The sequence below is a fragment of the Mizuhopecten yessoensis genome, unplaced genomic scaffold (assembly GCF_002113885.1).
Source record: "Mizuhopecten yessoensis strain PY_sf001 unplaced genomic scaffold, ASM211388v2 scaffold9369, whole genome shotgun sequence".
NCBI classification, from domain to species: domain Eukaryota; kingdom Metazoa; phylum Mollusca; class Bivalvia; order Pectinida; family Pectinidae; genus Mizuhopecten; species Mizuhopecten yessoensis.
The window spans coordinates 881,190-903,485 of NW_018408013.1; the positions used below are offsets into that span (position 1 = coordinate 881,190).

A 22,296-nucleotide genomic window follows, 5' to 3' on the forward strand; every position below is an offset into this window, starting at 1 on the left:
GCATAGACCATGCATCTTGAGAAATAGATAATGCATCTTGGGCTTTGAGAAATAGATAATGGCGTTCTTTACATAAGAACAGGAGATATAGCTATATTTATCTATGCCACCTGTGATTTCAAATCTTTAAAACCAGTTAAGCAATTGCATTATTGTAAGTTAAACATTAAGAAAAATTCATGATTGTTTGGTATTCTATCTGAAAAATGATCTGGTGTCCACTGTTTACCAAATTCTTGCCTTTTGAGGGTAATACAATGTACTTTTGACAGTTAAGCCCCACTGTTCTTCTTTTAGTGACAGCGACCTTGACTTTGACCTGAATAAATTGTGAAACCTCCTTTGCACATCTACATACCACAGTGTATCACCATGTGAAGTGTTTGAAATATCGGCCTTTTGGAGTCCGAGATAATCTCCGGATATGAAAGTGCTGACGAATAGACAGACTGACGGGCAACGTAATTACCATTGGGCATCTTTGATGCCGGTCCCTAATGCAAGAAGGTTTGTAGAAGTTCATATTGACAATTGTTTGTCAAAAGTGTGAAAAACATCAACACCCTCTGTTTATACAAACATGAGTCCCCTTTGTCTAAAGATGCTCTGGAACAAAATTGGTTAAAATCCTTTAATTATTACAAAAGGAGAAACAGTTTCCTTCTCCTCCAAAACTATGTGGCCAAATTCACCGGAAGTGCTCAGATATGATAACTTCCCCCTGTTGTTGTGCATACAAGTATTTTTTCAACCCCTTTTTGTGTCGCCTGCGAAAAGCTGGTGACACAAAGGTATTGCTATGTCGGCGTCGGCTAACTTGAGTTTCCTTGGGCCGATCAAACTCAAACTTCATGCAGAGCTTCCTTACCAAAAGTGCTTGCTTGGGATTGCTTTTCAGGTCCGAAGGTCAAAGGTCAAGGTCACTGTTACTATCAATAGAAACCTCACTAAAACTGTATACTGGACGGCTTCGATCTACCACTTGACCCATCGTGTATACCTCTGAAATGCCGTCTTACTCCAAATGTTATTGACAACACTAGCTGTGTAACACCATAATCCAAGTTTATTCATTTATTTATGGGAAACCATCCGACAAATCATACAAATTAAACTTGGAATTGAGACAATGAGTATCCATAGCAAGTTCCTTAAAACTCAGAGTATTCTTCCCAGAATAACAGATTATATAACAAAATGATGCCATCCAAAAACATAATCTATGATTATTGCTTACTTTTAACTTTATTTCTTGAAATGAAAAGTGTATCTATTTCTTCGTAATCTCCCAGCTTCCTGCGCAGGCGACACATCCACTTCCGTGGAATTCTTGTTTAATGAGTAATGACCCTTTTTTGAAAATACTTGTCCTAAAAATGTCTCCTAATCTACTGTGCCAATTTCAATGTAAGTTTTCAGATATGGTAATTCCCCCTGACGTTGTGCATCTAAGTAGTACTTTTTCATTCTTACCTTTTAAGAGGAGTTATGGCCCTTTGTTGAAAAAAATCTTTGTTTGCATTCTAAACTACTACATCGATTTCAATGAAAGTTTACAGTTATGGTAATTACCCCTTGATGTCGCACATCAGAATATTATTCTTTTCGTTTCTATCCTTTTTAAGGAGTTGTGGCCCTTTGTTTAAAATCTTTGTCCTGACAACTCTTCCTTAACTACCAGGACGATTTCAGCAAAACTGGTTCATCTGGGCTAACAACATTGGTTTTGGCATTGGGAGGGAGTACAGGAAGTATGTCACAGTCAGTGACCTACATAATTCAATGAGAAATCATTACTGGTGGGAGTCTATGGATTGCTTTGCAATGCTTTGCCTTTTTTAGCCTTTAGCTTACAGTTTTGGTTTATATAGAAGCGCGGGTATAAGATAGTCTTTGGCTTACAGTTCTCGTTTTTACAATAATGATAACACTCTATCTCAGAATTTATATGACAATTTCATGACTGCAGACTTCTTGTTGAACGAATTTTCAGGTCGCCATCATAATCTGAATGTAAATTACCTTATTTTTGTGTAATATGAGATGTTTGAACATCAGTGCGTCATGTGATTCCGTTGACACTACCCCATGTCTCTATTTGAGTACATGACATTACTTAAGTTTGACTCAGATTTACATAACGGGTTTCATTGAAAAATAAACAAGATTAATTTTAGGCTGTTATCTCGAGGAGAATACAAACCAAGTGTACGATATCATGCCATTTGCAGAAGAAAAGACTATATCTGACACGAACTCAGTAATATATTTTGAAAATACTTCAGACTTAGTGTCATGTATGTTTATAATTCTTCAACATTTTAACAATTGAAACGATATAAAATAACAAAATATGGCTCCTTTTATGTTCAATGCATTATCAACATAAGGTAGAAGCCCATATTTTAACATTAAAAGAGGTTGTAGTTATGAGTATTTCAGTACTTTTGACTAATGTAGTACATATTCAATTAAGAAATAAAAACCCAAGTATGCACAAAACAGTTCGTCGAACTAAAAAGTTGACGAAATTAGGGCAAATCCTATTTAAATCATTACTTGGAGAACCATTACACTGTACATAGAGAAAAGACCAGGGCCCCTATTCACGAAACCGTTCTCGTGCTCAAGCATGGATTGTGTAACTCACGTGAATCATGTCAAACGATCAAAAAGTCAAATGTAAACATTGAAAACAATATTGGGTTTAAGTCTCTTCAAAAGTTTTCAAGTCATTTACAAAATAAGATTCCATTGTTAATGTATAACTGGAGCAAAATAATAGGTTTGAGCACAACTGCATGCTCGAGCATCAGAACGGTATCATGAATACGGGCCGAGGTGTTTAAAGACATAAAACATCTTCTGCTTCAATGACCAACTCACTCTATAAATCTATGTTAAATATAAATAAGGTTAGGTAATAACGGAACCGACACCACAAATGCGCTTATAAGCATGATCAAAAGCATGTCCGATATTCAACAATCACACTGAAATCCTGACGGCAAATAAAAATTTCGCTTGTCCTCTTCAACTTGCTTTTCTCGAGATCATATGTTGATCCGCCAGCTTCCAACATCTAAAAAAGGAAATCCTGATAATCGGAGCAAGTCCGTGCAAATCGAATCAACTACGACATGTAAACGCCCTAAGTAGTAGAAGCAGGGATTAAACTTGTTTAAAAGGAGAAAGTTCATGATCGAAATCTCCAGACTCATCACACAGCTTAGTGTTAAACAGATCATGTTGTTTATGTTAACAGTCAAAATAAAGTGTTATTAATTCTGTTTGTCTGGCACACCTGAAAACATTGAGTACAATATTGAATTTAACAATTAGGATATTGTTTCGTTTAAAGTTTTAAATGTACCATAACTTATTTTTAACTATATATGACAACAGAGACAGATCATACTCGTACCAATGTGTTTTTATGGATACTTAGCAGGTTAGGGAGTATCAGTCTTTTAACAACATACCAGGACTTAAAAAAAACTAACTATTAAGAGTGGTTATATTTTCTGAGTTACAGTTTAAGCCAACAACTGTAATGTCCTCTTGAAGTACTTACATGTGTACATAGGCTGATGACTGTCACCAGCTGAGTACGAACAATACCTGTCGCTCGTTCACCTGTTTTGTTTGTCCATGCCTCAACTGTCTTACCAGCTAATTCGTCAACCACAACAAGCATCGTGCACAATGAGTTCGACCTTGACCTTTCTTTGTCTTATCGTTTTTGTATCGGTACGTTTGCTATCAAATGGTAAAAAAAAATACTTTATTTAATAACATTTGTTTTGTGAACGCTATATAAACTGAAATTTGTTTTAATTTTGCCAATTTTAATTTGAACATACTCTTTCTTTATAAAAAGTAGGTGTAATACTCTAGTATCTCAATTCTTGGGAAGATATTTTTCCTGAAAGATATAGCGTGTATAAAATACTAAGGATGAAATTGTGATAATGATGGAGTTCCTGGTTGACACAATATTTATGTATTTGAGTGGCAGGATTTTCAGAAGAACTGTGCCCTTTTTATGGCCGACTTGTTTTTGCTTTTATACGACGCTAGATTTATAAATGAGCTTAACAGGACTTGTAGCAAAACCCTAGCCAAGTCCTTCGCTTTCACATATCAGTAATATTAATTATGTGACCAAGTCAATTGTACACACCCTCATGAGCTTGAAATGACCTAAAAGACTAACAGGTACGGCTTACTGCTACGTTGTATATAGTATGGCACTTATGTTAAAGCAGTCTTCTAAAATAACGAAAACAATATATAAACTCGGCCAACTTCATAGTGCAGGGAAACATTAAGTAAAGTAAACAAGTAAAGTGACCGATGAACAAATGAAAGTGTCAATTGTACGGTTTCAAATTATGAATATTGTTAATAACTAATTATCCCATAAATGTCTTTAAAGTTTAGACATGATGCTTTCTTTGGACCCCGATACTGTTACTCAAGAAATGTTATAACTGATTTCTGACTTTAAAAAATAAGGATATCTATACATCGGTTTTTCACTTTTGCCCCTCTAATTAATGAGTTAATACATAATAGGTTTTCAAGACAGGTTCAAAATTTGTGGCCATTTTACGTTTGCGTGATTAAAGCTATTTTATGAATGAAAGTTATTAAATTATTATTCAAAACATCACGCTGATTGTGTAAATTGACAAATCAAGCAAGTATCAAAACATATGACTACAATATGTTATGTCATTTAATTAGCGCGTGATTTGTGACATTGTTTACTCCAGAAGTGGAACTATGGGAAAGAGTCATGAGCATCTTCTACTCGTCAGGTTTCTAGGGATTCGAAACTGCTACACAAATAATTAACTCGTATGAAACGAGATGCATTCATGAAATTCTGTATCCGTTTACGGAATATTTACATGACGTCTTTCGCTCGTTTTGTAAAACGTGTTTAATTTTCAAATTAATAAATCTTTTTTTGCACTGTTAGGTTTGAATTGTTACTGAACTTTGCATGATCAAAGAAGAGCATGTTTTGCTATAGAATACAAACTGATTGTAGATTGACGGCTGTCGGTACATCCATCGGAGCAGCCTGAATACCTAGCGGTATGGTGGTAATGTCCCTTGCTGTGATGGCCGCAGGGCTTCCCTTAGAGCAGTTACTTGTTCTAGCGCCAATTGAATGGGTATTGTAAGTCATATTTACTTTATCATATGACTGTCTATGTGTTAATTACAAATAAAAGAATATTTATCCACAGCGTCAAAACAAGAACATTTGTGAATAAGATTAACTACAGCGTCAAAATACAGTATGAGCAACAACAAAATATACCACAGCATCAATATACGAGAACAAAATACAGCACAATGTCAACATACATTGCTTTTCAATGTCAAACTATACTACAGCGTAAAAAGCACAACGATAAATAAATATCACAGCGTCATCACACAGGGACAAACTTTACCACAGCGTGAAAACACAACGATAAATAGATATTACAGCGTCGTCACACTAGGACAAAATATACCACAGCGTGAAAACAACAATAAATAGATATCACAGCGTCATCACACAAGGTCAAACTTTACCACAGCGTGAAAACACAAAGATAAATAGATATTACAGCGTCATCACACAAGGACAAAATATACCACAGCGTGAAAACAACAATAAATAGATATCACAGCGTCATCACACAAGGACAAACTTTACCACAGCGTGAAAATACAAAGATAAATAGATATTACAGCGTCGTCACACTAGGACAAAATATACCACAGCGTGAAAACACGACGATAAATAAATATCAAAACGTCATCAAACAAGGACAAACTATACCACAGCGTGAAAACACAATGATAAATAGATATCATAGTCATCACACAAGGACAACATATACCACAGCGTGACAACACAATGAAACATAGATATCACAGCGTCATCACACAAGGACAAAATATACCACAGCGTGAAAACACAATGATAAATAGATATCACAGCGTCATCACACAAGGACAAACTATACCACAGCGTGAAAACACAATGCTAAATAGATATCACAGTCATCACACAAGGACAACATATACCACAGCTTGACAACACAACGATAAATAGATATCACAGCGTCATCACACAAGGACAACATATACCACAGCGTGACAACACAACGATAAATAGATATCACAGCGTCATCACGCAAGGACAAACTTTACCACAGCGTGACAACACAACGATAAATAAATATCACAGTCATCACACAAGGACAACATATCCCACAGCTTGACAACACAACGATAAATAGATATCACAGCGTCATCCTCACAAGGACAAACTTTACCACAGCGTGACAACACCATGATAAATAGATATCACAGCGTCATCACACAAGGACATCATATACCACTGCGTGACAACACAACGACAAATAGATATCACAGCGTCATCCTCACAAGGACAAACTTTACCACAGCGTGACAACACCATGATAAATAGATATCACAGCGTCATCACACAAGGACAACATATCCCACAGCGTGACAACACAACGATAAATAGATATAACAGCGTCATCACACAAGGACAAACTTTACCACACCGTGCAAACACAACGATAAATAAATATCACAGCGTCATCCCGCAAGGACAAACTTTACCACAGCGTGACAACACAATGATAAATAGATATCACAGCGTCATCACACAAGGACAAAATATACCACAGCGTAAAAACACGACGATAAATAAATATCAAAACGTCAGCACACAAGGCCAAACTATACCACAGCGTAAAAACACAACGATAAATAGATAGCACAGCGTCATCACACAAGGACAAACTTTACCACAGCGTGACAACACAATGATAAATAAATATCACAGTCATCACACAAGGACAACATATACCACAGCTTAAAAACACGACGATAAAGAGATATCACAGCGCCACCACACAAGGACAAACTGTACCACAGCGTGAAAACACAACGATAAATAGATATCACAGCGTCATCACACAAGGACAAAATATACCACAGCGTGAAAACACGACGATAAATAAATATCACAGCGTCATCACACAGGGACAAACCTTACCAAACCGTGCAAACACAACGATAAATAAATATCACAGCGTCATCACACAAGGCCAAACTATACCACAGCGTAAAAACACAACGATAAATAAATATCACAGCGTCATCACACAAGGACAAACTATACCACAGCGTAAAAACACAACGATAAATAGATAGCACAGCGTCATCACACAAGGACAAACTTTACCACAGCGTGACAACACAATGATAAATAAATATCACAGTCATCACACAAGGACAACATATACCACAGCGTGAAAACACAACGATAAATAAATATCACAGCGTCATCCCACAAAGATAAACTATACCACAACGTAAAAACACAATCATGAATTAATATCACAGCGTCATCCCACAAGGACATAGTATTCCACAACGTAAAAACACAACGATAAATAGATATCACAGCGTCATAACACAAGGTCAAACTTTACCATAGCGTGAAAACACAATCATAAATTAATATCACAACGTCATCCCACAAGGACAAAGTATTCCACAACGTAAAAACACAATGATAAGTAGATATCACAACGTCATCTCACAAGGACAAACTTCACCACAGCGTGAAAACACAACGATAAATAGATATCACAGCGACATAACACAAGAACAAAGTATTCCACAACGTGGAAACACAATACATGGACAAACTATACCACAGCGTGAAAACACAACGATAAATAGATATCACAGCGACATAACACAAGAACAAAGTATTCCACAACGTGGAAACACAATGATAAATAGATATCACAACGTTATCACGCAAGGACAAACTATACCACAGTGTGAAAACACAATGATAAATAAATATCACAGTCATCACACAAGGACAAATTATACCACAGCGTGAAAACACAATGATAAATAGATATCACAGCGTCATCACACAAGGACAAACTATACATGTACAACAACGTTAAAACATGAATATGAAAAACTCGTTTGAACATGAGTAAAACATTTATCAAAACTTGTACACACCGTTAGAAAATTCTTCACAATATCTCCGTAACTAATAAATATCACTGGCTCAACTTGTCAGTGCCGAATATACCACAGGGGCACATAAAAGGGTCAGACTGAACGAACGATGGCTGAATATATCAAAGCGACTACACTTGTTGACATAATATACCAGTTCAAATACATATGAACAAACCCTATAACAGTTTTAATACATGTAACAGAGGTAATATTTTTGTTCAATGCCTCCGCTAGGAGTCGAACCCTGCACCTCTGGTTTACTAGTCTTACGCTCTACCGAATGAGCGAAAGAGAAATTTTCCCTAACCGAGTCGGAAGGCAGCGGCTTGTATTTCACATGGGTGACATACTCCCCCTCAAGGAAAGAACTCGTCCCGCGTGTTCTACGGGTCATAGCGATTCTTGTGAAAGTATCGATGATCATATGTCATTTGTCAATATTTCACGGGTCCGTTCGTGGGCGCCAATGTGACAGAAGTCATTTTTTTAATGGCTTCACTAAGAGTCGAACCCGGGACCTCTACCGAATGAACTGAAGAGAAAATCTCCTTAGTGTAGTCGGTAGAAAGCGGCTAGTATTCCACCAGGGTGACATATACAAGAACTAACTATACTGTAGTATAAACAGAACAACATGNAATGGGGAAACCCCTTTTATGAATTTTGGAGGGATACTATCAGGGCCTGAAGGTTTATTAGTATTGAGTAGATCGAGCTGATCAAGAATGTCCTGTTCGGTTATGTCTATTGTTGAGAAGCTATGTCGGGGTCGGGGGCAATCAGGAGGTAAATCGTCAGCATTCTTTTCAGTTACGGAAATCGAAGTGAAATAATCGTTAAAAGATTCCGCCTTATCTATGGGGTGGATTTTCAGTTCGCCGTTGATAATCAATGGAGAGTCATTTTCGTTTTTGTTTTTGAGATTCATAACCGATTTTGCAATACGCCACCATTTTCCGGGGGGTATGGTTTTATCAATTAAAGAAGATTGAAGTTTAGATAAATATTTTTCTTTAGCTTCCCGGACTAAGGATATAACTTCATTCCGAATAGATCTAAATTTTGCCCAGGAAGATGGAGTATTATGTAGCTTAGCTTTGGAATGCTGGCGATTTCTTTGTCTAATTTTGAGTCTGATACCATTAGTCATCCAAATTTTATCATTAGGTCTTATTGTTACTGTTTTATGGGGCACGAATAGGTCGATAGCAGTTAGGATTTTATCAGTTAAGAGAGAGTTCATATTTTCAATATCACCTTGTAATAAAAGATTCCAGTCAATGGACTTAAGATACTCATTTGCCCCGTCAAAGTCAGTGTTATTGAAGTATAATAAAGTCTTTTTATATGCATGTTTCTTTAAAGTTTTAAATTTCAGATCAGCGCTTACTGGACAGTGATCACTACAAGAGGGAGGATGTACTATTGTATTTTTAATAAAGTTAACATTGTTTGTTAGTATAGTGTCAAGTGATGTTGAGGTCTGGGAAGTAATCCTGGTAGGTTCAGTAACAGTGTTTTCTAACCCATATTTCAACAAAATTCTATGTAGATGTGAGTTTGGATTTAGATGTAACATGTCTTGATTTATATCACCTACCAGGACTACTTCCCTTTGCAGATCAATAATATTATTTAGGTTAATATCTAGCCTGTCCCAGTAGCCAACGAGAGAGTTAGGGGGTCTATATATACAGCCAAGAAAAATAGGTTTATTATGGGTAGTTACTTCAGTCCATATTAATTCAAGATCATCTGTATCAAGGTCAGGTCCACGTTTAATATTAATATTATGTTTAGTATAAATCAGAACTCCGCCACCATAATTATCTCTATCCTTTCTAAAAATATTACCAAAGTTTTTCAAAGATACAGCACTATCAGGAATTGAATTATCAAGATGAGTTTCAGAGACGCACAGTATATCGTATTCGGAAAATTCAGCATCAAGAATATGAGTTTTGTTCCTTAACGAACAAATATTGATATGACAAATAGAAATAAAATCTAGGTGGATGTGGGAGTTGGGTGGACCGGGGTTCGGGTGAATATCACCGCATATGGATAGTATTAATAATAAAATAAAAATGTAGTGCAAATTCAGAGAGAATAGATTCAGAGAGACACTATATGTCATTTGTCAATATTTCACGGGTCCCTTCGTGGGCGCCAATGTGACAGAAGTCATTTTTTTAATGCCTTCACTAGGAGTCGAACCCGGGACCTCTACCGAATGAACTGAAGAGAAAATCTCCTTAGTGTAGTCGGTAGAAAGCGGCTAGTATTCCACCAGGGTGACATATACAAGAACTAACTATACTGTAGAATAAACAGAACAACATGACCATAATGACAACCATGTACCATTACACAATCATAACACGCAAAGCTAGACAATGATGAGATAAACCAAGGCATAAATTAATAAAGACAGGGAGTTGAAAGTCTGCATTTTTAAGGGAAACAAACAGATTAACAAAAGCAACATTCTTGGAAGGTAAGCGTTTTATATACTGCTGAGAATATACTTTCAATATTATTCAACGCATTCCTTTCGAGCTCCTATCGCTGTTTGTTTTATGTTTCCATCTCATGTATCGGTGTGCTATAAAAGCACTATTATTCTTTTATTTTGCATGCTATTATATTTTCATATAGCAAGAACATAAAAGGAAACAAATCATTTATTTTGTTCCGAAGTCTGTACTTTTGGATATTGTGTACAGCATTCATAGCGGTCCTCGGCAAGCTTGGGCAAATCAAAACCAAAAAACAGACTTTTTCATCCGCGGAAGATCTTTAAATGCTGTGTTGATTATTTCATGGTATTATTAATGCTATAAAATGATGGAATACTTATGAAAACGATCAATAAATCAAAGAAAAAATGTAAAAAATTAACGAAAAGGCGAGTTTTTTCAGTGAGCATCATGAACTATATCAATCTCAGATTACTACGCTTTTTGGACCGAATAATTTCTTCACAAAAAAAACAACAGTACTTAATCTCCTTCCGCGAAAGATCTTTAGATAATGTGTTCATTATTTCATGATATGGTCAATGCTATAATATGGTACAGTATATCTGTATAAGCCAAAAGAAAATATGCAAAGATCTTTAACAGTGGCGTTTTTAATCAGTGAAATTTCCAAACTATATTTGGTTCAAATTACTACGCCTCGTATTCAAATAATCTAAAGTGTGTGTGTGTAATAGTGTTTCCCCCTTGTCCATAATTGCGTAGTTTCATTCTCGCGACTTGTTGAACGACTGTTTGATAACTGTCCTTGATAAAGTAGGCTTCGTTTTTTCTTTGTCTCAATAGAATGTGAAAGAAAATGTTGACTTATACCAAAAAAGCCGTCAGCAACTGTGCCTTACGAGTTTATAGATAGCTTCCCAATGCGACAGCAGCTGTGCCTAACGAGTTTGTAGACAGCTTCCCAATACAGTCTCTAGATAATGGCCCGATTAGTATAATGCAAGTGCTTCGTGAATAATGAATATTAAACATCAAAATTTAAAACCGTATATACATATTATTCATATTAACCAGAAACTGAATAATTATATACATGTAGGTCTTTAACCTTCGTTAAAATATCGAGAAAAGGAGAGATACACAAGGGACTTGCATAAAACCGTGATTACACGCACTGGAAATAAATCTCGTTGGTGTTTTTTTTGTATAATTAATCATGATAATAACAAATTGTAATAATCATATCATAATTATCTTATTTTTTTATTTAATCGTAAATTAACTTTCCCATAATCTTACGCGACAATTTTGCAGGGTTGTCTGGTCAAGGTCACTGTTACTATTTTTAAAAAGATCATTGCCTGCGCTGTAGCCCTTTCATTCCTTGAAGGATTTCCATCGATTTAAAACACTAATTAAGGACCATAATATCAGACAAGTTTCAATTATTTTAGCAATCCTCTGCTTGTTATATATATTTTTATTGAAAATTATGATTAAGAGATGGACTAGTATGATCCTTACTCAACAACATGTTCTTTATTATTTACTGCCATTCTGTACTGATATACCACCTCCTTTATTCCATTATTTGAATGCTTTATACACAAAATCCCTGAGTGCCCTCGGCACTTTGATTAACTTAACGGCGCAAAACAAATATAATATCATATTAAACATATATTTTTTCCAGTGAACGGTTTCGGACAGTGGTCAATGTCAGTGGGGTGCAGGCATCGGCAATCACCTGTGTCGCTCCGTGCTCGCTGGGGAACCACACAAACACATAAATATCAGCGAAGGGGAAGAGGAACAGCTTGTATGAAATGATAAAAGAATATGATGTCTGTATAATAAATACAAAACCAATTAAAACAATGGCTACTATATATCTAAAAATGTTAGCGATGACATTTGTTAATTATCTTATATGAGATAATACTATACTAATACTATTTAGTATCCATATGTGGTAAAGTGCCTTAGAGTAATTTTACATAATATATACGGCGCAATATAAACGTTGTATATTATTATTATTATATGCACATTAATTTTAAATAGTTGATGGTGACTTAAGCAACAGATGTTCTTTTATTGCTATAAATAAAGTTCACTTTGACATGCCAAGGTAATTATACTTTTAACATGTATGTGTAATGTTAATATATACTAGCCGCCACAGAATGCATAATGCCTTCTGTAGCTTATAACCGTTCGTATGATTTTTGTCGAAAACGACTGAAAGCTGTAATTAATCCTTTGATTTGAAACCTCGGTTGCTGTCTACCATTTTAACTGAAAGAAAAATTATCAATTTAAATAACATCACTCGCCTTCGGCAGTTAAATGAACATTTGCACAACATGTGGTTAAAAATTTATCTTAAACACTTGACAAAAATGCATAGGATAAGCACAGGACAGAATGGAAAATTTGGAACACAACATCATCAACTATAACAGCATCTGTTCCTGACACCATAATAACTTTTATTAGATCAGGAATGGTAGAAGTTGAGAAATTCGTAAACTGGCAAATGTGAATTTACAGCACGTCTAAGTCCTTTGGATATAAGTGAGCCAGCAAAAACAAAACATCTTGCTAATGTGGTGATATTTTACACTAAGTTCGTTAATATTTGTTAATATCACTAGAGAAGAACTATTAAATTTTGTCTCTTTTTCATAATTAAATCTAGTCCCTTGGGGGACCACAACCTTCATTTATACCAGATTGAATTGCCTTGGCCAATGGATTTTCTAACCAATTGAGGTCGAAATCGCTTCATCTGAATTTAAGAAGTTATCTATCAAATTATAGCTCTGTTTTCCCTTACCAGATCAGGTGCGATATTTGGTATCGGAACGCATCATCTCGTATATTAGTAGACTTAATAAGTATTTAGAGTTTTGGTTATACTAATATAAAAATGGAATAATGAAAATTATCACACGTGAAGGATTATATAATAATTGTAAAACACTCAAGGTTTTATGATTTTGAGGACAATGTGTTGATCGATGAATACTTTTAAGATTTATATGTAGGACATAGTGGTATGGAATTACAGTACTGAATGAATGTAGGTATACACTGAATAACAGTGCTGTAATGTATCTACAGTTTCAACACCAATACACATCAAACATTAAATGGCAATATGATGCAGTCATTTGTTAAATCATACAAGGTCAACTACGATGATATAAAATTAATAAAGTGAATTCTTCTAAAATTCTTTAAATATTTATAGATAATTATCCTAATGCATATACAATATTACCTCAAATAAAGTTGAAACCGTTGAGTATATACACTTTAACCCCTTCATAGAAACAGCAATAGAAAAATTGAATACTGTTTCAGATATGAATATTCATGTTTATTTAAACAGCGAAACAGCAGCAAACATACCAAATACAGTGATTACAGATTCCAATTAAATATTGTTCCCTTTTTTACACAGAAATATTAATATGTTAATTACATCAAAAAATCATAGTTTGATGCAAATAACTAAAAATACAAATAAATAGAAGATACAATGTTGCTATAGCTTTCAGATGATACTGCTTATTTTCATATGAACTGAGCATTTATTCGAGCTGTATTGTATACTTATGTCAATAATTCAATATGAGTGCATGCAACATTTGAACTGCACTGTAACGACAATGACCATCAGGTATCACACCAGACCCTCTGTTTCTCCGAGGCTAATAGACCTGCTTCTGTCCTTGGCGTCAGTCTCCTGCTTGCTGTCTGTCTCGCTGTTTAGAACTTTAGAAGACAAATGATTGACTATTCCGGCCCCGAGTGAATCGCCGTTAACATTGACGACAGCTCGGAACCTTTCACTGTAGTAACAAACCATAATGATAATAATTTGTTAAACCATATTCACGAAAACGTCACCTGTTTCGGGTTTGTATTGACAATTATTCTATTTAATCTCATACTTATTCATATATCGCCCTTTGATGCCATATAGTTTAAGTTGGTGTAAGCAGAAGCAAATGAAGTATCTAAAAACCATGTGTATAAAAAATAATTATGAATCCCAACCAATATCAGAGGCGATTATGACATGTTATCCTTTGTTTACACATATCGCCNACTTAAATTAAATAGAAAAAAAATCATATGACAATTATATCAATACACAACAGAATCAAGGAGCCTAAACGAAAAGCTTAAACCGTTAATACTAAAATAATGAACATTTTGCTCATCCAGCCAGTTATGTATAATATATATACGATTGCTTACATAATCCAGTCTACGGGGGCAACAAGAAGTATTTGATCTCCAGGTAGACCTACTGCCATGCTTGCGATCGTCATTGTAATTATTCCAATTCCAGGTGCGCTGGCCGCTCCTATCGAAACGGCAACAGCAGTAACACTGGAACGATAGCAATGTACATTTTACGACTTTTACCAAATTATATTGATAAAACCTGACTTCTAAGCACACATGTCATAAACACTGTTGATCTTACAGTACATTGCATCTATTCATTGCAAACTTTAAAGGGTCATGACCATTCAGGGTAAGTTGATTAAAAACACAAATATGCAAGTATAACAAGCCGGTCAAGCAGGTTGATTTCATCACGGAGCGAGTGTTTTATGTGTCCGAATATTACAAATAAATGGGTTTGATTGATTTACATTAAATTGAATTGGTTTAATGATTCAGCATGTTAATCGAATGTACATGTTTTACAGCGATGGCTTGCTTACCCAATTATGAAGTAGTTTCCGAAATCTAACGTCAAGCCGAGCCGCTGGGAAAAGAATATTGTTAACATAGGAATATATAGGGCACATCCGTCCATATTGATAATGGCACCTATTGGAGTGATGAAGTTGACAACTCGACTATCAACGGTATTCTTGTTGACCAGACAGTCCATTGTTACGGGGAGTGTCACAGCGCTATAATCATAACATAGTTATAATTTCTTTAAGGTAGTAACATGATTTATAAAATACACACTCTACTAATTGATTATTAACTAACGATTGCTTCTCTTGATTTTGAAATTCATAAATTCGGGGCTTTTAACCACCTCTTCTTCTGTTTAACAGTAGTTTATACCAAATTGGATTTCCAGTTTATTGGCCCATAGGATCAGCGATGAGTACTGTACGAAAGAGCTATTTGATGCATGTAATTCATTTTTGGCATACTGTATATATTACAAAATTTAAAAAATGAAGGAGCATGTGTGTGTGACGTTCATCGCACAAACGAAAAAGTATTGAGTGGAATAGATTAGTTATCTCTATAATACGTGTTGATTATTTTTTTCTATACTGAAGAACATGTTTCAAATGTAATCATATCATCGGCTTTGTATCACAAACAATGGCCGTTGGCTGATTTCTGATAACCGTGTTTACATAGATAATGCTGAAATCCTTGCGCGAAGTTGTGTTCCTGCCTTACCTGGAGGACGTACCAAACGCTGTCAGCAAAGCTTTAGACATGTTACGGACGAATGTATATGGATTCCTTCTTGTCACCAGTAAGTATAACAATGGTAAGGTTCCAAATCCATGCAGCAACAAGGACAGTACTACAGTAGGGAAAAAGACTGCCAATTCCTGGAGGACGACCAGGGGCCTCTCTGTCTGTACTACCGTGGAGGCTATAAGGAAAATCAGTCCCACGGGAATAAACCTGCAACACATACACATGTTTATGCAATGAGTTGATGATGTATAACAACTGACTTTAGAAATGAAGTGCTCCTACAACCTGTGATAGATCAATCCCTATCAAAAATGATATCATTAGATCTGCGTTGGGAACACCTCCTTGCTTTGAAATGCTAAATGGCTATTGACATGTACTGATATCAAATATATGTCAATTCGTATTTATGAAAGTGAATGTTATACAAGAAGTATCAGTTTACTGTTATCTTCTAAGATACGCATCATGTGTGCATGGTGGAATTGCATTCGTATATATTGCCATGTAAAGGGATGCATAATTTCATTTCAAAACAATTGTCTCCAATAAGATTTTCTGTATTTACTTACCAAATAAATATAGCAATCATTCGCATCACCACCTGGTACATACACCGGAAGAGGTCAGTCATTGGTTTGGCCTTTTCCTCCATAATAGACAGGATACAGCCGATAAGAATGGAGAAGACAATCAGGCCAAGCATGTTTGTCCCAGGGACAGATATCAGTCCGGGGACTTCGATTGTCAAAGACCTACCTACTAGGAGGGGGGGGGGGGGAATAAAGAAATCCGAAATGTCAACAAAAATCGAAACTAATCCGAACTCAAAGTCGCTATAACTACGGTAAAATATGAACAGGGGAAATACTTGCATTGAGAATAACATTAAGTCCATTTCTACTTGTAGCATTCAGCTTAAAGGCATTTCATCCTATTTAAGGAAACGATATGTATGAAATATTAGTTTTGCAGTGTTGGTAAATACTCTACCGACTTTGACGACAGCAGTGTTCCATGCAAGCTATTTTCCCAGACATATTTCATGACTTGATTGGACACAATTAGGTACAACAATACAAAATCTTATCCAAAATATCATCTTGCTACCAAATGCCTTGCTACACTTCTTAGAAACATTTAATTATAGTTATAGCCTCATTACCTCACACTCCAGAAATAATATAAACGGTATGTATTTTTTTAAGAACTTAAATCAGAAAATTACTGGGGGTTTTTCACTATTAAAACTAACATGCTTTTACACTAATGAGACAACAAGAGACACCGAAATGTCAACAAAAAAGTCATTCGAACTCAAACCCACCAAAATGTGAACAAACAAGTACAAAGAGAACAAGACCAGGTGTTCCGGAAGGTGTGCCGCTCTTTGCTTTAGCCTTCGCTTAGTGCTCTTCATCTTTTATCTTGATCTTTATTGAAAATTTGATCAACAGGAGCTACCAGGCTGTATGATAAGAGTGGTAATTTCTATTCTCCGGCCTTGAACTTTGTTTTCTTTATAGCTGCGGCATCATTGCCTCTGTTTACATGCCCAATTGTTGTGGTATTCAATAGGTTATTTCGTTTATAAGGATTTTTGTGTCGACTCATGACTGATAAATAACAAATCACGATTATGAGAGGTGCATGTTGATGAGGAGTATGGACAAGTGTGATTGTCGCCTTCGTGGTTTCCTTGGATATATTCTATGCCCTGAAGTGATATGAAGGGCGATGTGTTTGAGTTTGCTCACCGTTGTGTCCGTGTCTGTCGTTATCACTACCCCAATTCGCGATTTGTAGTCGGGATATTACTGGGAATGTGACTTTGGTTAACATGGCAGATGTTGTCAGAAGACGACAAGCTATTCGAAACACCTTGTCTCATATATCATATATATATATCGCACTTTATTTTGTTGACTTACATGTAATGTAAGATTATTGGATATAATTCTAGTAATGTGTATGATTTATATCAACACATACCTGAGGTATTTACAAAAATATGATATCCGCCTTCTGAGTTATTAAAACCTGGAAAAGATTCGACGCCAATTTCCCGGATTTCTTCTTTCACCACCGTTTGCTTCTACGATAAATTTTGCAATGGTAAAGATGACATCAAATTTCAAACCGTAACACATAAATATGTTCAGTACGCACAAGTAACTATTGACTACCAATTTTCACAATTATCAATACAAAACGTGAGTTGCCATAACATCGGTTAACTGGTCATAAACAAAAACGGAATATGAAAAATTAAAATCAAATGGCATCAAATAAACTAAACAGCTGCGCAGAATCACTTTAGCGTTGAAATTTCAACTTTCACAAAATAGAATGAAAGCGAGTGCGAAAGAAATGGGGTGATTAGTCCAAAAGAAAATGAAATCAACTGTACCTTATACAAAACAAAAATGCAATGTATTAACTTAATGATGGCAAAAGAATATTATATATAAGATGCAGAAAGATAATAAAAACATCAAAAAAATAAAATGGTGATCCCCACAGACAAATTGACGTCAACATCAGATGGAAACTGAATTTCGGAAGCGCCAACTATTATCCTCTACTACGTGTTTCAATGACAATTCATTCCAAATGAAGTGGACCACTACAATATTTATAAATATATAAAACAATGAAATTACACGAAAAGATATACCTTTGAAAGTATTGCCTCCACAATGTTGTCCGGAAAAGTATTTCTAAATGGGGAAAAGAAAAAGAAAAAAACCGTCACAAGCAAGTCATTTGTTGCTTAAGGTCCTCGCAACAGCCAAGATCATATGAGGATGGGTGCTTCGAGCAACAACACCGGAAAGCAAATCGAATGAAGCAGTAGCTACTATTAATAGTTAAATTAACTTACATTTATCATTTTCACTTCTATAATACATGCTTAAAACATCCACAAATAATTAAATAATAAGCATAAATAATTATATCAAACCTTATTATGTCCAAAAATGAGTCCAAATGGTTTATTGCATTAACTGATTTGTCGAATACGTCTACCGTATTGCGTCCAGGATGAACTATCACGGCCACAACGATACCAGTGACGACAGCACAAAGAGTGGTTGTCAAGTAGTAGACCAACGCCCTCAGTCCGATACTACCGGAAGTCTTCATCGATAACGAGGCCAGGGAAGAGACAATACCCGAGACAATGAGTGGCACAGACACCATCCGTAGTGTACTGAACATAATTTCTCCAGGGAACCTCAAATAGGCGATTTTTCTTTTCTCTAATGGCGACCACGATGTTCTTATTACACAACCAAGCCCAATCCCAACGAACATTGACAATATCATGCATTTTATCAGCAGATTGTGTCTTATGAAGTTACACGTCAGCTTGGCACATCGTCCTCGCGACATCAGGAAAAGTCTTGTGTGAAACCTTAAAAAAATCATAATATCATACCATCGTGTTAAATTGCAGACTATCACTTTCTTATATGCATTTTTATTGAGTCTAAAGCAGCAACGAACTCTCTTTTTTCAATAAGTGAAAAACTCATGAAGATTAATATGTGCCTGTGCATGTATGTACGCCATGAATATTAGATTGGTAGAATAAAAGAATAGATCACAGCAATAAGGAAAATGTACGAAACCAATCGTATTTTCCTGGCATAGATTGCTAGAAAATGTTTCCCCCTCTTAAAGCAATAAGTTAAATGGTCGTCTGGTGGCACAGCCGTTATAGCATGCATACTCACTGATAACAGTACATCGTATTTTTCTCATTGTGCGTAAACTAAAGGATTGACAAATGGCTGACATAAAGAGGAACTAACCTTACCCACAGAAAAGGATCCACACCCGACAGGGGTATATGGGGTTAACCTTTTAACTCCTTAAGTAGGGTTGCTATACACCACCTCTTAGCTGAGGGAAATCACCGATGCTTAACTGAAGGGTTGGCGGATGCCTGCGTTTCGATGAATCTACGACTTTGCCAAATAGGTACAACCATACCGGAAAGATCGAGGAAAAGGGTAAGAATATCTCTTTTTTACCAGGTCATGTAACAAGTGTAAAGTGTATAACCATGGACGTGGTATTTCAGTGAGGTAGCACTCTAACAGTCGGCATTTTATACGTACTATCGCAAGGAGGCTAAATTCACCAACATAGCGCATCCAGCACACACGCTTACATTACATGTGTGGAGGCAGTCCTTATTTCTTATTTTCTTTATATGAATCCTCTTGATCAATTTTGACAAGCGTCGTATAGGTTTTCCTTTCTCTCCCTTTACAAAATTCAGTTTAATTGTTTTGGTCAATAAGAAAAGTAAGATGGACTTCATGGTCTCAAGCTAGCGAAAAACATTTCAACTTCTTGTCTTACACAAGAAACAGGTGAGCGAAAAAGACCCGATCGCCATTTTGTTGTCAAGTCATATCCGATCATTTCATGTAATATAATCAAAACAGTTGACAAATTATTACCAAAGCCAATTACTATTATAACAAAATAGGATATTGGGCAAGTATTGTCAATGCAAATCTGTAATCCTTTGTTAAATCGGGTAGGAAATAAGTCAGTTATAAATAGCATGCAATACATTCTTGTATGAAAGTATAACTTACCTTGATAGCGTGTCAAACAAACCGGTCGATGACAGTTGAGCACCTACGCATCTGTACCAATGTCTAAAGTGATGGTGTATCCATACGGGCGAGTACTTTTATAATATTTTAATTGCATGCTTTCATATATATAAATAATTTACCTTTCAATTAAAGCGGTATTTCAAATTAATCTATTTCAAATTAAGCGATATATAGCAACAAAGACAAAGAAGGCATGTGGACGGGGATTCTTTTTTATTTCAAATTAACCGGTATTTCACTTTATCCGAGTTCAAATTAAGTGGGTTCGACTGTATATATATTATACTACCTTGTAAATTGATTGTATGTGTTCTTTTAAGGCAAATGTTTGATTGTAAAGCGTTTTATTTGGTTCAATACCAGATGCTGGTACCAGTCGGATTGTTTGGTTGATAGAATAGTTACAGTAAAGGATGCAGGATTTAAACATATAAGACAATGATGTGTGTTAACCAATAACAATATAGCCATTCTGTCACTGAGTTCACACACTCACAAGGAGAGTTGACGTGTGGAGTATTACTCGTCTGTTTAGAATATAGAGTATTTTGCAAAAGACTCGTATTCATGAAACCATTCTCAAGCTCAACGGTTTTAAATGTTTACATTTGACTTTTTGATTGTTTGACATGATTTAAGCGAGTTAATTACGAGAAAGTTGGTTTGAGCACAGAATCCATTCTTGAGCGTGAAAACGGTTTCATGAATACGGGCCCAGTTTTGTTTGTTATGTTCGTTATTCAATCAGGTGAATTAATTGGAAATCGTTTTTTAAGCATGTATACTCACTGATAACGGGAGATTGTATTTTACCATTGTGCGTAAACTAAAGGATTAATTGATTTAATTGGAAATCGTTTTTGAAGCTTTGAAGTTAACTTGTGAGGAGGCCATTGCGACGAGCTGTTACAACAGCTCGTCCGTACGACACGTACATCGGCAGCGTACCGTGCGACAATTTCACTGTCAAAGTGTAATTTGTCAATCAAAAAAAAAATTTAAAAAAAAATCATTTTTACCTTCAAAGTCTTTATCCCTGCCTTTTACAACAAGCAATGTTCATGGAGCTCCAGATTTTGAACATTTATTGATTTCACTATATAAATTTTCCATATAACTAACTTAAGATTCATTCCCTAATTACTGGACGCATTTCAAACAAAGAGGGCGTTCTTATTCTCTTATTAAGCTTTTAGTAGTTTATAGATTCGCTACAGTTATATGTTTTATTTCTTTTGTGTGTGTTTTATTTGTTTTGTGTATGTTTAATGTATTTTACTTAAAAGCATGTCAATAGATTATTGTTTTTCGATACACCTTCATTATTTGATTACGTTTCTGGATTATGTTTTATGACGTCTGTGATATAAACCATGTGATGTGATTTTGATGTATGTTGATATATTCTATTTCTGTACGTTTTGTTTACATTTTGTGATCATTATAATCTTTTGTTTTCTGTAATTACACTTTAGTTACATTTATTATAAATCCTATTTTGCGTTAATCTTATGTCCATTATAATTTTTATGATATGCCATTATTTGTATGTGTAGCATAGTGCTGTAATTTCCTGTATCAATTGATGTATAATA

At 35.4% G+C, this 22,296-nt stretch overlaps 1 protein-coding gene across 1 annotated transcript; it reads right to left on the reverse strand.

Annotated features, from left to right (window-relative positions):
- Positions 1-14,268: 14,268 nt before the first annotated feature.
- On the reverse strand, positions 14,269-19,283 carry LOC110457891 (excitatory amino acid transporter 5-like). The gene is made up of 4 exons (XM_021509346.1): positions 19,133-19,283; positions 16,634-16,820; positions 15,326-15,520; positions 14,269-14,437 (listed from the first exon to the last, which is right to left on the reverse strand). The coding sequence occupies exons 1-4, from the start codon at positions 19,281-19,283 to the stop codon at positions 14,269-14,271; spliced, it is 702 nt and encodes a 233-aa protein (XP_021365021.1).
- Positions 19,284-22,296: the final 3,013 nt, after the last annotated feature.